The following is a 21,212-nucleotide window of genomic DNA, read 5'->3' on the forward strand; positions in this document are numbered from 1 at the left end:
CAAAATCAACAGGAAGTAACCTGTAAATGACCCAAAATCAACAGAAAATGATCAATTAACAGGAAGTAACCTAGAAATGCCCCAAAATCCACAGAAAGTGACCTGAAAGTACCACAAAATGAACAGGAAATGACTCAGAAATGCCCCAAAATCAACTAGAAGTGGCCCCACATCTACAGGGAGTGACCCAGAAATTACCTGATATCAACAGGAAGTGACCTAGAAATTCCCCGAAACAACAGGAAGTGGCCCAAGATCCACAGGAAGTGACCCAGAAATGCCCCAAAATCATCAGGAAGTGACCCGTAAATCACCCATATTCAATAGGAAATGACCAATAAACAGGAGGTAACCCACAAAAGTCGTAAAAACAACAGGAAATGACCCGACATCTACAGGAAGTGACCTTGGAGTGCTTCAAAATCAACAGGAAGTGACCCGATATCGATAGGAAGTGACCTAGAAATGCCCCAAAATCAACAGGAAGTAACCTGTAAATGACCCAAAATCAACAGAAAATGATCAATTAACAGGAAGTAACCCAGAAATGCCCCAAAATCCACAGAAAGTGACCTGAAAGTACCACTAAATGAACAGGAAGTGACCCAGAAATGCCCCAAAATCAACTAGAAGTGGCCCCACATCTACAGGGAGTGACCCAAATGACCTGATATCAACAGGAAGTGACCTAGAAATTCCCCAAAACAACAGGAAGTGACCCAACATCTACAGGAAGTGACCCTGGAATGCTTCAAAATCAACAGGAAGTGGCCCGACAGCTACAGGAAGTGACCCAGAAATGACCTGATATCTACAGGAAGTGACTCCGAAATGCCCCAAAATCAACAGGAAGTGATCCAACATCTAGAGGAAATGACTCAGAAATGCTTTAAAATCAACAAGAAATGACCGGATATCTACAGGAAGTGACCCAAAGTTGCCCCAAAATCATCAGGAAGTGACCCGTAAATCACCCATATTCAATAGGAAATGACCAATAAACAGGAGGTAACCCACAAAAGTCGTAAAAACAACAGGAAATGACCCGACATCTACAGGAAGTGACCTTGGAGTGCTTCAAAATCAACAGGAAGTGGCCCGATATCGATAGGAAGTGACCTAGAAATGCCCCAAAATCAACAGGAAGTGACCTGTAAATGACCCAAAATCAACAGAAAATGATCAATTAACAGGAAGTAACCCAGAAATGCCCCAAAATCCACAGAAAGTGACCTGAAAGTACCACAAAATGAACAGGAAATGACCCAGAAATGCCCCAAAATCAACTAGAAGTGGCCCCACATCTACAGGGAGTGACCCAGAAATGACCTGATATCAACAGGAAGTGACCTAGAAATTCCCCAAAACAACAGGAAGTGACCCAACATCTACAGGAAGTGACCCTGGAATGCTTCAAAATCAACAGGAAGTGGCCCGACAGCTACAGGAAGTGACCCAGAAATTACCTGATATCTACAGGAAGTGACCCCGAAATGCCCCAAAACAACAGGAAGTGATCCAACATCGACAGAAAGTGACCCAGAAATGCCCCAAAATCAACAGGAAATGATAAAAAAAATGTAGTAATTTTTAAAATGATAATTATTTCACGTACCTATGCTTTTATGTATGTATTTCTTCAATGTCCATTCGAGCATCAAGGGGTTAAAGGGTGTGGCTAATGTCAGGAGCTAAGCCCCTCCCAGCTCAATTGGATTGGGCATCTGCATTTGCTTCCGATCATCGTGGCTAGCGCAACATTAGCCTTAGCCGCGTCCGTCCAGACGAGCATTAGCCCCTGGTTATGACTGTTGATGTTGGCGCGTGTGCTCCCCCTGCAGGCCTTCGTGAGCGCCAAGCACCAGGACGACAAGGTCATCGTGTTCGACAGGGCCAACGTACTCTTCATCTTCAACTTCCACCCCAGCAAAAGCTTCCAGGACTACAAGGTGGCCGTGGAGGCCCCGGGAAAGTATCCTTTTTTGGGGTTGGCCTCTTTCACCTGTGGTGTCCAGTCATCTGTCTGCAAATGAGTTTATCAGAAATATACGTGACAGTAGACAGTGAGTAAATAGCTGATGCTTTGACATTTATGAATTAATCTCGGGTTGAGAAATAGGCTAGTTATGACTTCTGTCTTAATGTCTTTGCATTGACTTTGATGGGAAAGTCGCCCCTACTAAGATGGCCGCCCAGTAGGGGCGATGAACAGTCTTTTCGTGCTTCTGCTGCGAATTGGAATGAGTTTATCGCGAGTAGACGTCCGATCCATTTGAAGTGGGAGGGTTGATAGCGTTCTATGTCTACATATACGTATGTATACGTATGGCCGAAAACACTACATGTTTATTTTGGGGCATTTTCAGGTCACTTCCTTTTGATTTTGGGGCAAGCATGTCACTCCATGTTCATTTGGAGCATGTTCAGGACACTTCCTATTGATTCCGGGGTATTTCCACATCACTTCCTGGGTCACTCCCTGTTGATTTTTGTTCAATTCTTAGTCACTTACTGTTGATGGATTTCACAGTATTGCAAGGTCACTTCCTGTACATTTTGGGCCACTTCCTGTTGATTTTTGGGCCATTTCTAGATCAATTCCGGTTCAAGTTTTTGTTCTTCCGTGTACGACTACTTCCTTTTGGCCACTAGATGGTTCAAAATCACAAGTAACAAAGATATTTGAGTCACTTCCTTGTTCATTTTAGGATACCTACAGCTCACTTCCTGTTAATTATGGGTCACTCCGGGATCTTTTCCTGTGCTTTTGGGATCATTTCCTGTTTATCATATCCTTTCCGGTCACTTTTGTTGATTTTGAGGCATTTCCGGGTCCCTTTTTGTTGATTTAGGGGTATTTCCAGGTCACTTCCTAAACATTTTGGGTCACTTCTTGTTGATACAGTTTCAATTTCAGATCACTTCCTGTTGATATCGAGCCATTTCCAAGTGACTAGCTGTTGATTTTTGGGCGGTTTCATGTCACTTCCTTTTGATTTTGGGGCATACCAAGTCATTTCCTGTTGATTTTGTGGTATTCCCACATCACTTCCTTGGTACCTTCCTGTTGATTTTTGGGCCATTTCTAGATCACTTCCAGTTCAAGTTTTTCTTCTTCCTGTAGGACTACTTCCTTTTGGCCACTAGATGGTGCAAAATCACAAGTAACAAAGATATTTGAGTCACTTCCTTGTTCATTTTAGGATACCTACAGCTCACTTCCTGTTAATTATGGGTCACTCCGGGATCTTTTCCCATGCTTTTGGGATCATTTCCTGTTTATTCTATCCTTTCCGGTCGCTTTTGCTGATTTTGAGGCATTTCCGGGTCTCTTCTTGTTCATTTCAGGGTATTTCCAGGTCACTTCCTAAACATTTTGGGTCACTTCTTGTTGATTTAGTTTCAATTTCAGATCACTTCCTGTTGATATCTAGCCATTTCCAAGTGACTAGCTGTTGATTTTCGGGCATTTTCATGACACTTCCTGTTGATTTTGTGGTATTCCCACATCACTTCCTGGGTCACTCCCTCTTGAATTTTGCTCAATTCTTGACCACTTTCTGTTGGGTATGGGGCATTTTTAGGTCACTTCCTGTTGATTTTGGGGCATTTCTGGATCACTTCCGGTTGAAGTTTTTCTTCTTCCTGTACGACTACTTCCTTTTGGTCACTAGATGATATTTGAATCACTTCCTTGTTAATTTTGGGATACTTACGAGTCACTTCCTGTGGATTATGCTTTTTTCCGGGGTCATTTCCTGTGCCTATGGGATCATTTCCTGTAAATCCTAGGGCTTTTCCAGTGACTTCTGTTTATTTTGGGGCATTTCCTGGTTTTCCTGTTGATTTTGGGGTATTTCTGGGTCACTTCCTGTACATTTTTGGTCACTTGTTGTTGATTTAGGCTGAATTCCAGGTCACTTCCTGTTGATATTGAGCCATTTCTTAGTCACTTTCTGTTGATTTCGGGGCATTTTCAAGTCACTTCCTGTTGATTTAGGGTTGTTCCAAGGTCACTTCCTGTACATTTTGGGTCACTTCCTTTCGCGGAATTTCTGGATCACTTCCGGTTCAGTTTTTTTTCTTCTTCCTCTACGACGATTTCCTTTTGGCCACTAGATGGTGCAAAATCACAAGTAGCAAAGATGTTTGAGTCACTTCCTTGTTCATTTTAGGATAGCTACGGGTCACACCCTTTTGTAACGGTTCATTTCCTGTGCTTTTGGGATCATGATTGATATTGGGGCATTTTTAGGTCATTTCCTGTTGATATTTATGTATTCCAAGGTCACTTCCTGTACATTTTGGGTCACTTCCTGTTGATTTAGGTTTAATTTCTTTTGATTTGATTTTAGGGCATATACGAGTCATTTCCTGTTGATTTTTTGGGGCCATTTCTGGGTCACTTCCCTTTGGTTTTGGGTCACTTCCAGTTCAATTTTTTTCCCTTCCTCCACGACAACTTCATTTTGGCCACTAGATGGTTCAAAATCACAAGTAACAAAGATCCTCACCCAAGCTGTGAAAATATAGTAATAGTCACCCTCTCATATCAGCTTATCATTTGTAAATTGGCTGACGAGTGATATCGACCCTGTGTATGGACTTTCGACCTTTATAAAAGACCGACCGTGATATGAAAGGTGCATTTGTAGTGGAACAATGTGGATGAGATACAGCCGACAACTCCAGAGTCAAGTGCGCAAGGACTCAGAAGAGAGTCAAAGCGATCGTCAACAAGAAAAAAGTCCTTTTCAATGACATTCGGCGAGTGAATTGCTTTTAGACGGGCTGATAAGTGTGCGGCGGATCACATCTTCATCCCTCTTTCCTGTCCGCCCGCCCGCCGTCATCTTTATCCAATCGTCCTTCACGTGGAGACGGACTTTGCTTTCAACTCCATTTCTTGATTGCGCTTGTTATGAGTTTGCGAGTTTGGCAAATAGATGTGCCGGGAGATTCATCTCACGTACGTAACAGAGTTTTTGCTGGTGATAGTAGTTAGTCCTTGAAGACACCTTGCAAATCTATGAACGGGGATAGACGTCCAATCCATTTGGATGTCTATCGCCATCAAAGCCAGCTAATGAGTTGAGTACAGTTTCAGAGCACAGTATTGTGTGAATGATTATAAAGCAGGGCTGAGAACGAAAAGTGGTATTTGTCATGTGATAGAATGGATTTTGCCATGTGGCATTTTTTTTTTTTTTTGCCATGTGGCAAAATGGATTATGCCATGTGGCATTTTTCTTTAGCCATGTGGCATTTTTTGCCATGTGCCATCTTTTTGCCATGTGGCAAAACTGATTTTGCCATGTGGCATTTTTTTGGTACGTGGCAAAATTGATTTTGCCATGTGGCATTTTTTTTTAGCCATGTGGCCAAATTGATTTTGCCACGTAGGAAAATGGATTTTGCCATGTGGCATTTTTTTTGCCATGTGGCAAAATGGATTTTGCCATGTGGCATTTTTTATAGCCATGTGGCATTTTTTTGCCTTGTGGCAAAATGGATCTTGCCATGTGGCATTTTTTTTGCCATTTGGCGTTTTTTGTAGCCATTTGGCAGAATTGAGTTTGCCATGTGGCATTGTTTTACCACGTGGCAAAATTGATTTTGCCATGTGGCACTTTTTTGCCATGTGGCAAAATTGATTTTGCCATGTGGCATTTCTTTGCCTTATGGCAAAAAGGATTTTGCCATGTGGCATTTTTTTGCCATTTGTCAAAATGGATTTTGCCATGTGGCATTTTTTTTGCCAGGTGGCAAAATGGATTTTTTTTTTTTTTTTTTTTGCCAAGTGGGATTTTTTTAGCCATTTGGCAAATTGGATCTTGCCATGAGGCATTTTTTTTGCCATGTGGCATTTTTAAGCCAAGTGGCATTTTTTTGCCATGTGGCCAAATTAATTTTGCCACATAGGAAATTTTTTTTGTTTTTTTTTTGCCATGTGCCATCTTATTGCCGTGCAGCAAAATAGATTTTGGCATGTGGAATTTTTTTGCCATGTAGCAAAATTGATTTTGCCATGTAGCATTTTTTGCCATGTGGCAAAAGTGATTTTGCCATGTGGCACTTTTGGGGGTACGTGGCAAAATGCATTTTGCCATGTGGCATTTTTTTGCCATGCGGCAAAATTATTTTTGCCATCTAGCAAAATGGATTTTGCCATGTGGCACTTTTTTTGCCATGTGGCAAAATTGATTTTGCCATGTGGCATTTTTTATAGCCATGTGGCAAATTGGATCTTGCCATGAGGCATTTTTTTGCCATGTGGCATTTTTAAGCCAAGCGGCTTTTTTTTGCCATGTGGCCAAATTAATTTTGCCACATAGGAATTTTTTTTTTTTTTTTGCCATGTGGCATTTTTTTGCCATGTGCCCTCTTATTGCCGTGTGGCAAAATATATTTTGGCATGTGGAATTTTTTTTGCCATGTGGCAAAATTGATTTTGCCATGTAACAAAATGGATTTTGCCATATGGCACTTTTTTTGCCATGTGACAAAATTGATTTTGCCATGTGGCATTTTTTATAGCCATGTGGCAAAATGAATTTTGCCATGTGGCATTTCCCATGTGGGTTTTTTTTTTTTTTTTTTTTAGCTATGTAGCAAAATTGATTATGCCATTTGTCCACCAAATATCTCCAAATCAAAAGGAAGTGACCTGATATCAATCGGAAATATCCCCGAAATGTCCTCAAATCAACCAGGGCGGGTCTTAGATCTGTATCTACCACAGCAAATCCCCATAGTAATTTCCCCCTTAAATTGCAGTTTTAGTTTGTTACCGAGCTTTCCTTCATCGACGCGCTCCAGGTACAAAATCAAGCTGGATTCCGACGAGAGGATGTACGGAGGACACGGACGGCTTGACCACAACACGGAGTTCTTCACAGAGCCGGAGCCTTTCAACGGACGCTCCCATTCCATGCGGGTACGTGAGCAACTGGATGAGACATATAGCGCCGTCAATGGCATTTTTTTTTTTTTAAAGGAATAATCCTTTGGGAAATAAGACAGTTTTGAGTTCATTTGAATGTATATGCATTGAGTTTGTGGGAAATTTTACCCCTACCAACATGGCCGCCCTGAGGACAATTTTGGTAAGGGCAATGAAAGGTCTTGAAATGCTCCTGTCGTCAATTGAAATGAGTTTTTTGCTTCAATTTTTGTGCCTTTTTGAACAAAAGAAAAATGACATTGCTTCGAGTGGGCGGGCATATTTTTTTCCGGGCTGAGGGAACTTGGTGAGGTCAAAGTGCATCATTCTCTGTCGCCCTGTAAATCTGCACTGCCCCCTAGGGCTTGGCATGAATACTACATCGTTTTCATGCGGAATTGCGACATTGTTCAAATGAAGACGCAAATGCAAATTTGAAATTTTTCGTATTCTCGGAGAGTCACCATGTAAACAGCCCCTTAGTTAAACATTCAGTCTTTTGAAGGTTCTCACAGAGCGGGCTGTTTGGGATTATTGTCCGTTTGTGGATTGGACAGGAGGATTCGGGAGTTACTGTTGTCAGGGCAACGAGGGTTGTGGATTTTGCCACCTCAGCGTAAAAGGGGGTCTTGGAGTCTTATCAGTCGTGTTATCCATTGGATATCGGGCGTTAGGGTTAGGGTTAGGTTCTCCGGTGTTCCTTGTGTTGGGACAGGGCGTCCCGCCATTTGTTCTGGACTGCCCGGGAGAACTGACTGCGAGAGTTGGCGGTGCAGACGTGGGCTTGTCAGCGTCAGTCTTGCTTAGGAGTGGGAACCTCTTGGTACCTCACGATACGATATGATTTGCGATACAAAGCTCACGATAACGATGATCTGACGAAATGGCGATACACCGATTATCGATACATTGGTCAGGAAATCATTCTACGATATTCTACAAACAACTAATGAACAGAAAAACAAGCTTCTGCTGTGAATTGGAATGAGTTTATCACTAGTAGACGTCCAATCCGTTTGAAGTGGGAGGGATGGCAGCGAATGAAGCCATCCCTCCCACTTCAAACGGATTGAACATGGCCGTCAGTGACAGCCAATGCCGGGCAATGAGGTCATTTTGGGCCATTTAAAGTCATTTGCCTGTTTATTTTCAGTTACTTCCTGTTGATTTTGCAGTATTTTATGGGTCACTTCCTGTTTATTTTGAGTTACAGAGCAGGAAGTGACCTGGGAATCACCCGAATGAATAGGCAGTGACTCAAACTCAACAGGAAATGACCTATAAATGCCCTAAAATGAACAGTAAGTGAATAACTGTATTCTGGATTCTGAATCTAGAATAACTGAAAATACTCTGGTTTCCGTTCCCAGTCTAAATGGAATGGGCATCGAGCACAACCAATGTAGCCTTAGAGTTCACTGACCACTATTATGGTGGAAGATTTTGGCAGCAACTTGTTGGTTCCTTTTTTTTTTAAACAGTGACACCTTTTTAACACTAGAAGTCCCAGAGAATTCAGGTACTCCTACTAGTTCCAAACAATGGCCGATATGGCCTCTCACCCGGAAAACACAGAGGTGGCAAAAATGACCAAAGTTCTTTTGAATTGGCAAGTCGTTGTCGGACAGACAACAGCCGTTCATATGGAAATGCAACCACTAGACATACATTAACTTCAGACACAATGACCACAATCCATACTCCATGTCCCTGATTCAGTCCTTCTAAACTAGAGGCACAATTCCTGCCTTACACTCAAATTGCAGTTCCAAAACGCTTTTTTTCTTCTTCAAAACAATGTACACATTTGGGCCATTCTTTCTGTCGTTATGTGTGGAGCATAGGAGAGGTGAATTGAAAAATGTGTAAAAAGTGTCAAACTTCAAAAATAAATGTAATTAAGTAAATGTAGCTTGACTTGGACTGACACAAACTATCACATGAGCCACGGAGGAAAGGCCAAATCGGCCGTTGCTAGGGAATATTAGGAGTGCTTGTCTTGGGAAAGGCGAAGTCGGCCTCTGCTGGGTTTTCTAATGTTAAAACGATATCTCGATTCTTGGCAGGAGCATATCGATAACCTTTTGGGATACAAAGTATCACGATATATCACCATTTCGATATTTTACCACACCACTAGTCTTGCTCAGTCAGTTGCATGACGCACACGTTGGGCTTCCGTGATAAGAAGGTGTCATGTATCTCTTATGCCCTATATTCTGCTTGTTTTCCTTAAACTATTGTATAAGTGCTATTTATTTGATATATTATTTTGATAGTGTGTTGGAGTAATACAAACAGTAAATACGAGAAACGATACTATTCCCTGATTGATTATATTAAGGGTGTTACAATAATGAAAACAGACGGTGCCTAAGAGAAAAGATACTATCTCCTTCACGGTCCACCATCAGCCAATAAAATAATGTAAACTGGTTAAACTACAGAGTAGTTCAACATTCGCTTCAATGATACAGTGGGGCAAATAAGTATTTAGTAAACCGCTAATTGTGCAAGTTCTCCCACTTGAAAATATTAGAGATGCCTGTGATTGTCAACATGGGTAAACCTCAACCATGAGAGACAGAATGTGGAAAAAAAAAAAAACAGAAAATCATATTGTTTGAGTTTTAAAGAATTTATTTGTAAATCATGGTGGAAAATAAGTATTTGGTCAATCCCAAAAGTTCATCTCAATACTTTGTTATGTACCCTTTGTTGGCAATAACGGAGGCCAAACGTTTTCTGTAACACTTCACAAGCTTTTCACACACTGTTGCTGGTATTTTGGCCCATTCCTCCATGCAGATCTCCTCTAGAGCAGTGATGTTTTGGGGCTGTCGTTAGGCAACACAGACTTTCAACTCCCTCCACAGATTTTCTATGGGGTTGAGATCTGGAGACCGGCGAGGCCACTCCAGGACCTTGAAATGCTTCATACGAAGCCACTCCTTTGTTGCCCTGGCTGTGTGTTTGGGATCATGGTCATGCTGAAAGACCCAGCCACGTCTCATCTTCAATGCACTTTCTGATGGAAGGAGATTTTCACTCAAAATCTCTCGATACACGGCTTAATTCATTCTTTCCTTTACACAGATCAGTCGTCCTGGTCCCTTTGCAGAAAAACAGCCCCAAACCATGATGTTTCCACCCCATGCTTCACAGTGGGTATGGTGTTCTTCGGATGCAATTCAGTATTCTTTCTCCTCCAAACATGAGAAACTATGTTTCTACCAAAAAGTTCTAATTTGGTTTCATCTGACCATAACACATTCTCCCAGTCCTCTTCTGGATCATCCAAATGCTCTCTAGCGAACCGCAGACGGACCTGGACGTGTACTGGCTTCAGCAGGGGGACACGTCTGGCAGTGCAGGATTTGAATACCTGGCGCATTGTGTTACTGATAGTAGCCTTTGTTACTGTGGTCCCAGCTCTCTGTAGGTCATTCACTAGGTCCCCCTGTGTGGTTCTGGGATTTTTGCTCACCGCTCTTGTTATCATTTGGTGCCACGGGGTGAGATCTTGCATGGAGCCCCAGATCGAGGGAGATTATCAGTGGTCTTGTATGTCTTCCGTTTTCTAAAAATGCTCCGACAGTTGATTTCTTTACACCAAGCGTTTTACCTATTGCAGATTCAGTCTTCCCAGCCTGGTGCAGGTCTACAATTTTGTCTCTGGTGTCCTTCCACAGCTCTTTGGTCTTGGCCATAGTGGAGTTATGAGTGTGACTGACTGAGATTGTGGACAGGTGTCTTTTATACCGATAATGAGTTAAAACAGGTGCCATTAATACAGGTAACGAGTGGGGCCTCGCTAGACCTGGTTAGAAGAAGTTAGAAGAAATCTTGCTTGTTTGTAGGTAACTAAATACTTATTTTCCTCTCTAATTTAGAAATAAATTCTTTAAAAATCAAACAATGTGATTTTCGGGGGGGGGGTTTCACATTCTGTCTCTCATGATTGAGTTTTACCCATGTTGACAATTACAGGCCTCTCTAATCTTTTCATGTAAGAGAACCTCGTTAGAAGAAGTTAGACCTCTTTGATAGCCAGAAATCTTGCTTGTTTTGTAGGTGACCAAATGCTTATTTTCCACTCTAATTTGGAAATAAATTACTCAAAAATCAAACAATGTGATTATCTTTCCACATTCTCTCTCTCATGGTTGAGGTTTCCCCATGTTGATAATTACAGGCCTCTCTAATCTTTTCAAGTAGGAGACCTTGCACAATTGGTAGTTGACTAAATACTTATATGCTCCACTGTATCTGGCGCCAACTAGCGTCCTGAATGGGTATAATGTCTAGACCTCGAATATAAGACGACTCCCACTATTTCAGTCTTATTTCAATGCAAACAACACCGTCTTATATTCGGGCCAATACGGTAAGGTGCTAAAATATAGTATCGGTGCAACGGAAATTTCTGCAGTAAAGAAGCGTGTCTTGCCTCACGGCGCGGACGAATCCCGATCCGAACACGAGCCGATGCCATCTCATCAGTTTGTTTCCGATTAAGAGGAGCCGAAGGGAACTATCCGGCTTTGCGTTGTTTGCACATACTTCGAAAGCAACAGCTGTTAGATCAAACGATGGCGGCACCCCCCATAAACGTCGATTTTCTGATGACACAACAAAGTGGACGGTGAGGAGGAAGCATCTGTTGTCGCTTTGTGTTCCCCCCGCGACGTTGGCCTTTAGTTGAAGACGGGCGTCAAAAAGTCAGGAAAAAGTTGATGAGGATATTTTTTTTCCCCCATGTAAAAACAGCAAACTTATCTGCTTAAGCGCAGCGGCGCTCACATTAGCGACGAGCCGAGGTTCACGTCGAGTTCACGTAAACAAAACCGCCGCCCGCGGTGGTTTCGGCGCTTCTGCGCGCGCCACATGAAAAGGTAACGCGCTGAATAATTCACATTCTTGACGTGGGGGAAACACAAGCTCCGATGGGGAGCCCTATTGAAAAAATTTGATTAAAACCCATACAATTGGCACGACGTGGCAGCGTTCGCGGCTCACGCTAACTCGTTCAGCGCCAAATGTTAACTGGGACAGTATATCGAAACGTTGTAGCCCGGAAGGTTATCGATATGCTTTCATCAAGAATTCATATATAGTTTTAAAAAGGTGTCGTCGTTTAAAAAGGGAAAGCAACGGGTTGCTACCAAAATATTCGATGAGAATAGTATCTACGTTAGCTCACTGGCTAGCCAATTGATGGCACCGGACATCCAATTCATTTTGATTGGTTTGGACGTCTGGCGCCAGGTCACTTCCTGTTCATTTTAGGGGATTTACAGGTTAGTTCCTGTTCATTTTGGGTGACTTTCTATTCATTTGGGGACATTCTTGAGTCACTTGCTTTTCAGTAACCCAAAATCAACAGGAAGTGACCCAAAATCAATAGGAAGTGACCTTGTGAATTCCCCAAAATCAACCAAAAGTGACCCTGTGAATTCCCCAAAATCAACCAAAAGTGACCCTGTAAATGCCCCAAAATCAACAGGAAGTGACCCGATATCTACAGGAAGTAGCCCTGGAACGCCTCAAAATCAAAAGGTCACTTCATTTTAGAGCATTTACTGTTCACCTCCTGTTGATTTTGAGTTACTTCCTTTTCAGTAACCCAAAATTAACAGGAAGTGACCTGTGAATGCTGCAAAATCAACAGTAAGTGACCCAAAATCAACAGGAAGTAACCCAAAACCAATAGTAAGTGACCCAAAATCAACAGGGAGTGACCCAAAATTAACAGGAAGTGACCTGTGAATGCCGCAAAATCAACAGGAAGTGACCTAAAGTATGCAGGAAGTTACCCTGAAATGCCCCAAAATCAACAGGAAGTGACCCAAAATCTACAGGAAGTGACCCTGTGAATTCCCCAAAATCAACCAGAAGTGACCCTGTAAATGCCCCAAAATCATCAAGAAGTGACCCAAAATCAACAGGAATTGACCCAAAATTAACAGGAAGTGACCCTGTAAATGCCCCAAAATCAACAGGAAGTGACCCGACATATACAGGAAGTGGCCCTGTAACGCCTCAAAATCAAAAGGTCACTTCATTTTAGAGCATTTACAGTTTACTTCCTGTTGATTTTGAGTTACTTCCTTTTCAGTAACCCAAAATTAACAGGAAGTGACCTGTGAATGCCGCAAAATCAACAAGCAGTGACCCAAAATCAACAGGAAGTAACCCAAAACCAATAGAAAGTGACCCATAATCAATTGGAAGAGACCCAAAATTAACAGGAAGTGACCTGTGAATGCCCCAAAACCAACAGGAAGTGACCCGACATATACAGGAAGTGGCCCTGTACTGCCTCAAAATCAAAAGATCACTTCATTTTAGAGCATTTACAGTTTACTTCCTGTTGATTTTGAGTTACTTCCTTTTCAGTAACCCAAAATTAACAGGATGTGACCTGTGAATGCCGCAAAATGAACAGGAAGTGACCTGACATATACAGGAAGTGCCCCTGAAATGCCCCAAAATCAACAGGAAGTGACCCAAAATCCATAGGAAGTGACCCAAAATCAAAAGGAAGTAACCCAAAACCAGTAGAAAGTGACCCGAAATCATCAGGAAGTGACCCAAAATCATCAGGAAGTCACCCAAAATCAATAGGAAATCACCCAAAATCAACAGGAAGTCAACCTGGAGTGATTCGAAATCAACAGGAAGTGACTCCTTTCTGGTTCAATTTAGAGCAGTTACAATTTATTTCCTGTTGATAATGAGTCACTTCCGTTTCAGTCACCCAAAACTAACAGGAAGTGACCTGTAAATGCCCAAATAAGGAAAGAAATTGACCCAAAATCAACAGGAAATGACGTGAAATGCCCCAAAATTGCCTTGCATTGGCTGCCATTGATGGCCGTAGAAGCCCAATCTGTTTAAAGTGGGAGGGCCGGCAGTGAATGAATGAATATTTCCAGTCCTTTTGAACCGGGGGTGATTGCTACCAGCCGTCCTTCCCGTTCCAAATGGATTGGATGTCTATTGTTGTCAGTGGCACTCAAACACGCTCATTCAATGGCATTTGGCATTGCTGCAGTGTCAGCCTTTTGGCCACAGTGGGCGCCGAAGAGCCGGTCCACGTTTTCTTGATCAAATTGTCCGCGTCTTTCGCTCCCTCCGGCGACTCTGCGGGGAAATCTGGGGCGTTTTTTTCGTCTACCTGACTTTTCTTCTTTTTCGCGGGATGACTAATGGCTTCGGCTGCCGAAGCACGCGCAGAATATCAAACAGATGGATCAAAGAACTGATTAGCGCGCCACTCCTCCTTCTAAATATAAATGCGTACGTGTCATACAAGACGCCTGACATTTGCGCGCTCTTTTGTTCTCGACACTTGTTAATTCGTCGCCTGCTAAGGCGTTGGAGCTCCAATTTGGAGGGCTTACAGTGAATGGTTATTTTTATTGGGGAAAAAAAATCAGTGATTATTATTAGGGGTGCAAGAACCCTATTGTTGTGCAAAGATAAATATTCAATCCATCCATTACCTACCACTTAATCCGGGGTCAGGATGCGGGGGCAGCAGCTTTGGCAGGGAAGCCCAGACTTCTCTCTCCCCAACCACTTCAACCAAGGATCCCAAGGTGTTCCCAGGCCAGCTGAGAGACCTGGGTCATCCCCGAAGTCTCCCCTCAGTGGAACGTGCCTGGAACACCTCTCCAGGGAGGCGTCCGGGAAGTATCCGAATCAGATGCCCGTGCCAACTCAATGGCTCCTCTAAGCACCGAGAAGTAACGGCCCGATATCAAGTCCCTCCCGGATGACCGAGCTTCTTACCCTATCTCTAAGGCAGGGGTGGGCAAACCGGTCCTCGAGGGCCGCAGTGGGTCCTGGTCTTTGTTCCAACTGATTCAGCACACACAGTATAACCAATGAGGTTTCCGTGGAAACAAGGAGCACCTGACTGCAATCAACTGATTGCACTTGTAAGAAACCAGATTGGTGAAAGGCTGTCCTCATGATGGGTATGAACAAAAACCCGCACCCACTGCGGCCCTTTGTGGAATTAATTGCCCACCCCTGCTCTAAGGGGAGCCCGGCCACCCTGCGGAGGAAACCCATTTCGGCCGGATCTTGTTCTTCCGGTCACGACCCACAGCTCGTGACCATAGGCGAAGGTTGGAACGAAGATTGAGGGCTTTGCCTTTTGGTTCAGCTCCTTCTTCACCTCTACTGATCGGTGCAGAGTCCGCATCACTGCAGACGCTGCACCGATCCGCCTGTCGATCTTCTGCTAATTCCTACCCTCACTCGTGAACAAGACCCCAAGATACTTGAAATCCTCCACTCCCCGAGGGCAAGCCAGCCTTTTCAGACTGAGAATTATGGTCTCGGATTTTGACGTGCTGATCTTCATCTCAACTGCTTCACACTCTGCTGCGAACCGTTCCAGTTAGAGTTGGAGGTCACGGCTTGATGAAGCCAACAGCACCACATCATTTGCAAAATCAGAAATGCGATATCAAGGTCACCAAACCAGACCCCCTCAACGCTGCGACTTGAAATTCTGTCCTTGAAAATTGTGAAGAGAATCGGTGACAAAGGGCAACCTTGGCGGACCCTCACTGGGAACCAATCCGACTTACCGCCGGCAATGCGGACCCAACTTTGGCACCAGTCGTACAGGGACCGAACAGGCCTTACCAAGGGGCTCAGTACCCCGTACTCCCGATGCACCCCCCCCCCCCCCCCACAGTACTCCCCGAGAGACACGGCCGAACGCCTTCTCCAAATCCACAAAACACATGTGGACCGGTTGGGTGAACTCCCATGCACCCTCAAGGACCCTGCCGAGGGTGTAGAGCTGCTCCACTGTTCCATGGCCGGGACGAAAACCACATTGCTCCTCCTGAATCTGAGATTCGACTTTCCGAAGGACCCTCCTCTCCAGCACCCCTGAATAGACTTTACCGGGAAGGCTGAGGAGTGTGATCCCTCTGTAATTGGAACACACCCTTCGGTCCCCCTTCTGAGAAAGGGGGACCACCCCCCTGGTCTGCCAATCCACAGGCACTGTCCCCGATGTCCACGCGATGTTGTGAGGCGTGTAGGTTACGATAGCCCCGCAACATCCAGAGTCTTGAGGAACTAATGTGGATCTCATCCACCTTCGGGGCCTTGTCAGTGTCAGTGAGCTTTCCAACCACCTCAGTGATTATTATTATTATTATTATTATTTTCAAATGAAATGAAAATAGCCAATTTGGAGACCTTAACATGCTTGAAAACTCACCAAAATTTGCACATACATGCAGCCTTGTGAAAAAAAAAAAAGTCACAAAATGGCTGTGGCGCCCCCATGAATTTTTCAAAAAGGCCTCTCCTGTTATGTGTTTTTTCAATGTAAAGCGATTAAATTTGGGGAGTTGATGCGTTGTGCAAAACTGCTCCAAAAAGTCCGCATCCATATTCCAAACCCAACAGGAAATCAGATATTTTGGATGCAATGTGAAATTTATACCAATTTACAGGTGCATATCTGAGACATTAGCAACTTGGGAGTTAGTTGGACCCTCTTCAAAATTGGAGAGACTGTTTATGAGACATATGAGATCTTAAGTATCAAAATGGTGAGTTTTCATTTACGAGCCTTACCTATGCGATGTAGTAAAGTTGGCCTTTTTTTTTTTTGGCAACATGCCAAATTCAGTAAATGACTTGATAACTCCCTGATCCAAGGTTCAGTCTTTTTGTATCTGGCATGTATGAGAGGTATCCCAGCCTGAACACGACTGCATTAAAATATTACCCATTAGGCCTGGCACCAACTGCTGGGAACAGGACACCTTTTTTTTTTTTACAAGACAAGCTCCTCCTCCAAGGGGAAAAAAATCAATTGGCTTCAAACCTGCGTCAGGGGAGCCTTAAGACATGTGAACATGTGCCTGAAAAATAAAAAATATTGAGGTTTCGTTGAAGCAGAGCGGTCCAAACAGGAAGGTGAAAATGATGATGATGAATGGAAAATTTTGAAGAGTCATAACTTACTTGAGAGTCGTAACCTGAAGGGTCCTGTAGGGGTCATTTGCCTCAACCCTACAGCGCCAACTAGTGGCAACAGAAATTCACTCATTTTACTTACACGCGTCCAGTTCTTTTCAGGTTGGTCATTGTAGTTACAAGACCTTTTGTAATACTACATTTCAAGGTCCGTGTCTACATGTCTGTCTGTTGCCGGGACGACTCATTCACTCCCAGCCATTTTCACCGGTGCAACCCCCTTCGCTCCCGGCCGTTTTACTGGATTTTGACTGATTTTGCAAGGCCCACAGAAAATTCTGTTCTATTGCTATATACAGTAAACATGGAACCCACCAAAAGAAAGATTAGACTCTCTTCTTTCAGCAGGAAAAAAAGATAGTTCATATCTTTTTCCATTCTTTAGAAATCAGCATTAGAAAATAGCTTAGTTTGAGCAATTTTCCAATTTCTGATTAAAAAAGAGAAATTTAGCTTTTTATCAAGCATACATTTCAATCATAGCTTTGACTTTAACACCGTTATTCCCCAAACATCTGAATAATGTTTTCCTTTTACAAAATAACATAAACAACAAGACAAATAGAGCTTTTGATAGCAAAGTAACAATTTATTTACACATAACTGAGAGATGACGCTGTTGTGGCCGCAACAGCCGGGATAAACTTTTCCCTGATCGCCGACTGTCTCGGACTCAACGGCATCGTCCGCTGCACTGGTGGTCCCGGGTCCTTCTGCTCAGTCGTCCAGCGCCTGGCATCCCGGGCGTCCTCCCAGTTGTTCCGCTCAGTTGTCCACCGCCTGGCATTCTGGACGTCCATTCGGTCATCTTCCGCCGGTGCACCGGCCGTGCGGCCAGCCGTTCGTTCTGTTGAATTGGGTTTAGGGTCTTACCAAATGCGCTACTCCTCTCCAGTGGCCAGTTGTATTGCTTTAAAATGGATTTTCAGCGTTGTGGTTTGGAGCTAAGTTGAATCAGAAACCAGAGATGTCTCTTGTGAAAAAAAACTACTTAAAAGACGTATAAATACGAGGGCTGTCAAACGATTACATTTTTAATCGAGTCAATCACAGCTTAAAAATTAATCGTAATTAATCGCAATTCAAGCCATCTATAAAATATGCCATATTTTTCTGTAAATGATTGTTGGATTGGAAAGATAAGACACAAGACGGATATATACATTCAACATACTGTACATAAGTACTGTGTTTGTTTATTATAACAATAAATCAACAAGATGACATTAACATCATTAACATTACGTTAAAGCGATCCATGGATAGAAAGATTTGTAGTTCTTAAAAGATAAATGTTAGTACAGGTTATAGAAATTTTATATTAAAACCCCTCTTCATGTTTTTGTTTTAATAAAATCTGTGAAATTTTCAATCAAAAAATAAACTAGTAGCTCGCCATTGTTGATATCAATAATTACACAATGCTCATTGTGCTGAAACCCATAAAATCAGTTGCACCCAAGCGCCAGCAGAGGGCGACAAAACACCAAAAAACACAAGTAAGAAGTGGACATGACATTGTGCTGTCATTTTAATCTGTTTGAGCGGGGCATGTGTGTTAAATGCTTCAAATATTTTAATGTGATTAATTTAAAAAATGAATTGCCGCCCGTTAACGCGATAATTTTGACAGCCCTAATAAATACGTCTTTGGGACACTGAAACAATTTATAAGTTTTTAGGAGCAAAAAGCAGATTTGTTCAGGGACTTAGGCAGCTTATAGAGCCACGAAATTTGGCACACTTGGTCGAGTTGGCCCAATTAGAAGAAGAATTTTGGTTTTGAATAAGGGCTTGGCTTCACATTTCAGTAACGCTTCCTTTTTTGGATGACCTTCTTCAATAGGGGTTTTTTCACATAGGTATGTGAATGTATTTCTCATGGGGAATTCATTAAAGAAAAAGGTGTGATTGGTTTGTTTTATTTAAGGCACAAAAAAGTGTTAAATTGTCAAATTGGTCGATAAATCGTGTCATTTTTTTAGGGCGAACCCATTCGACGGCGATAGACGTCAATGGCACAAATGCGTTCCTAACCATCTCAACGTGTTTTCTTTTTCCACTTGCAGGTGTACATCCCCTGCAGGACCGCCATTGTGCTGGCCAACGAGGAGATCGATTACTGTTATTAGACCGCACCCCTCACGGATTGGTCAATTTGGACGTCCAATCACTGCTCCAATTCATTCACCAGCTGCCAAACCATTTATTATGTGTATCATGTCTGGCCGGGAAGCAACCCTCGACGATATTTGTAATGAAGAAGGATAAATATATTAAAATATTAGATTAATTTTGCACATTGGGATGATCATGTATGTTTATTTGTGTCGTGAGTGCTATTTTACAACAAGTTTACCCTTAAATCAGGGGTGTCAAACGCCTTCCTTCCTTTCCATATATAGATTGACGCCATTGATGGCGCTAGACGTCCAATCCATTTGGACTGGCAGTTAAGTTCTATATTTGTAATGGCAGGCAACGAGTCACTTCCTTGCTTATTTTAGGGTACATACGGGTCACTTCCTGTTGGTTTTGGAGCATGTCCGGGTCACTTCCTGTTAATTTTGGGGTACTTTCAGGTCATTTTCTTTTTTCTGTGGTCACTTCCTGTTAATTAGTCACTTCCTGTTGATTTTGAGGCATTTCCAGGTCACTTCCTGTTGATTTTGGGCTACTTAAAAGTCACTTCCTGTCAAGTTTGGGGACTTACGTGTCACTTTCTGTTCATTTTGGGGCATTTTCTGCTCACTTCCTGTTCATTTTGGGGTATTTCCTGGTCACTTCCTGTTAATTGGTCACATCCTGTTGATTTTGAGGCATTTACGGGTCACTTCCTGTTGGTATTTGGAATATCATGGTCACTTCCTGTTAATTATGGGGCAATTACGGGTCAATTTTTTGCCATTAAGGGGACTTACAGGTCACTTTCTGTTCATTTTGAGGCATTTCTGGGTCACTTCCTGTTCATTTTGGGGTATTTTCTGGTGACTTCCTGTTCACTAGTCACATCCCATTGATTTTGAGGCATTACTGAGTTACTTCCTGTTGGATTTGGCATATCAGGGTCACTTCCTGTTAATATTGGGGCACTTACGGGGCACTTCCTGTTCATTTTGGAGTATTTTCAGACTCAGAATATTCTGGTGTCTACCTTTTCATTTTGAGGCATTTCCAGGTCACTTCCTGTTCATTTTGGAGTATTTTGTGGTGACTTCCTGTTCATTTGTCACATCCTGTTGATTTTGAGGCATTTCTTGGTCACTTCTTGTTGGTTTTTGGCATATCAGGGTCACTTCCTGTTAAATTTGGGGCACTTACGGGTCGATTTCTTGCCATTAAAGGGACTTATAAGTCACTTTCTGTTCATTTTGAGGCATTTTCGGGTCACTTCCTGTTAATTTGAGGGCACTGAAGGGTCACTTCCTGTTCATTTAGGGGACGTACAGGTCAATTTCTGTTCATTTTGAGGTATTCTTTGGTGACTTCCTGTTAATTGCACACATTCTGTTTTTGGGGTACTTCCGGGTCACTTCCTGTTCTTATGGGGTCTTCCAGGTCAATTTCTGTTCATTTTGGGGCATTTCCTGGTCATTCCCTGTTCATTTTGCGGTATTTCTTGGTGACTTCCTATTCATTGGTCACATCTCTTTGATTTTGAGGCATTTCCGGGTCACTGTTAATTTGGGGTTGCCTAAGGGTCACTTTCTGTTCATTTTGGGGTACTTACAGGTCATTTTTTTCAACGAGGGACATGTCGTTATTGCTTCCTGTTCATTGGTCACATCCCGTTGATTCGGAGGCATTTCCAGGTCACTTCCTGTTTATGTTGGGGTACGTACAGGTTACTTCCTGTTGATTTTGGCGACTTATAGGTAACTTCCTTTTGGTTTTAGAGCATTTATGTGTCACTTCATCTTCATTTTAGGCTACTTATGGATCACTTCCTGTTCATTATGGGGCATTTCATGGTCACTTCCTGTTTATTGGTCACATCCCGTTGATTCTGAGGCGTTTGGGGCATTCCCGGGTCACTTCCTGTTAATAACGGGCCACTTCCTATTCACCTTGGGTCACTTCCTTGGGTCACACTTTTTTTGTTCATTCACCTCTCCAAGTCGAAATTGAGTTCTAGTCTCGTCCATGGAAATAACCACAAAAAAACAATAATTAATAGAGCTCGGAAATGAGAGTCAACAGAAAATTATCCAAAATGTACAGGAAGCCCCTGCATCAACAGGAAGTAACC

The 21,212-nt window shown here is 42.8% G+C and overlaps 1 protein-coding gene across 1 annotated transcript in view; it reads left to right on the top strand.

Moving 5' to 3' along the window:
- gbe1b (glucan (1,4-alpha-), branching enzyme 1b) overlaps positions 1 to 20,298 on the top strand; it is a 227,469-nt gene extending 207,171 nt beyond the window's left edge. Inside the window, exons 14-16 of the mRNA XM_057838476.1 lie at positions 1,842 to 1,972; positions 6,820 to 6,937; positions 19,033 to 20,298. Coding sequence (XP_057694459.1) covers positions 1,842 to 1,972; positions 6,820 to 6,937; positions 19,033 to 19,095 — 312 coding nt within the window. The 3' untranslated portion in view covers positions 19,096 to 20,298. The remainder of the gene's footprint in view (positions 1 to 1,841; positions 1,973 to 6,819; positions 6,938 to 19,032) is intronic.
- The last annotated feature ends 914 nt before the right edge of the window (positions 20,299 to 21,212 follow it).

This window comes from Corythoichthys intestinalis, chromosome 6 (assembly GCF_030265065.1).
Source record: "Corythoichthys intestinalis isolate RoL2023-P3 chromosome 6, ASM3026506v1, whole genome shotgun sequence".
In the NCBI taxonomy this organism is placed as follows: Eukaryota; Metazoa; Chordata; class Actinopteri; order Syngnathiformes; family Syngnathidae; genus Corythoichthys; species Corythoichthys intestinalis.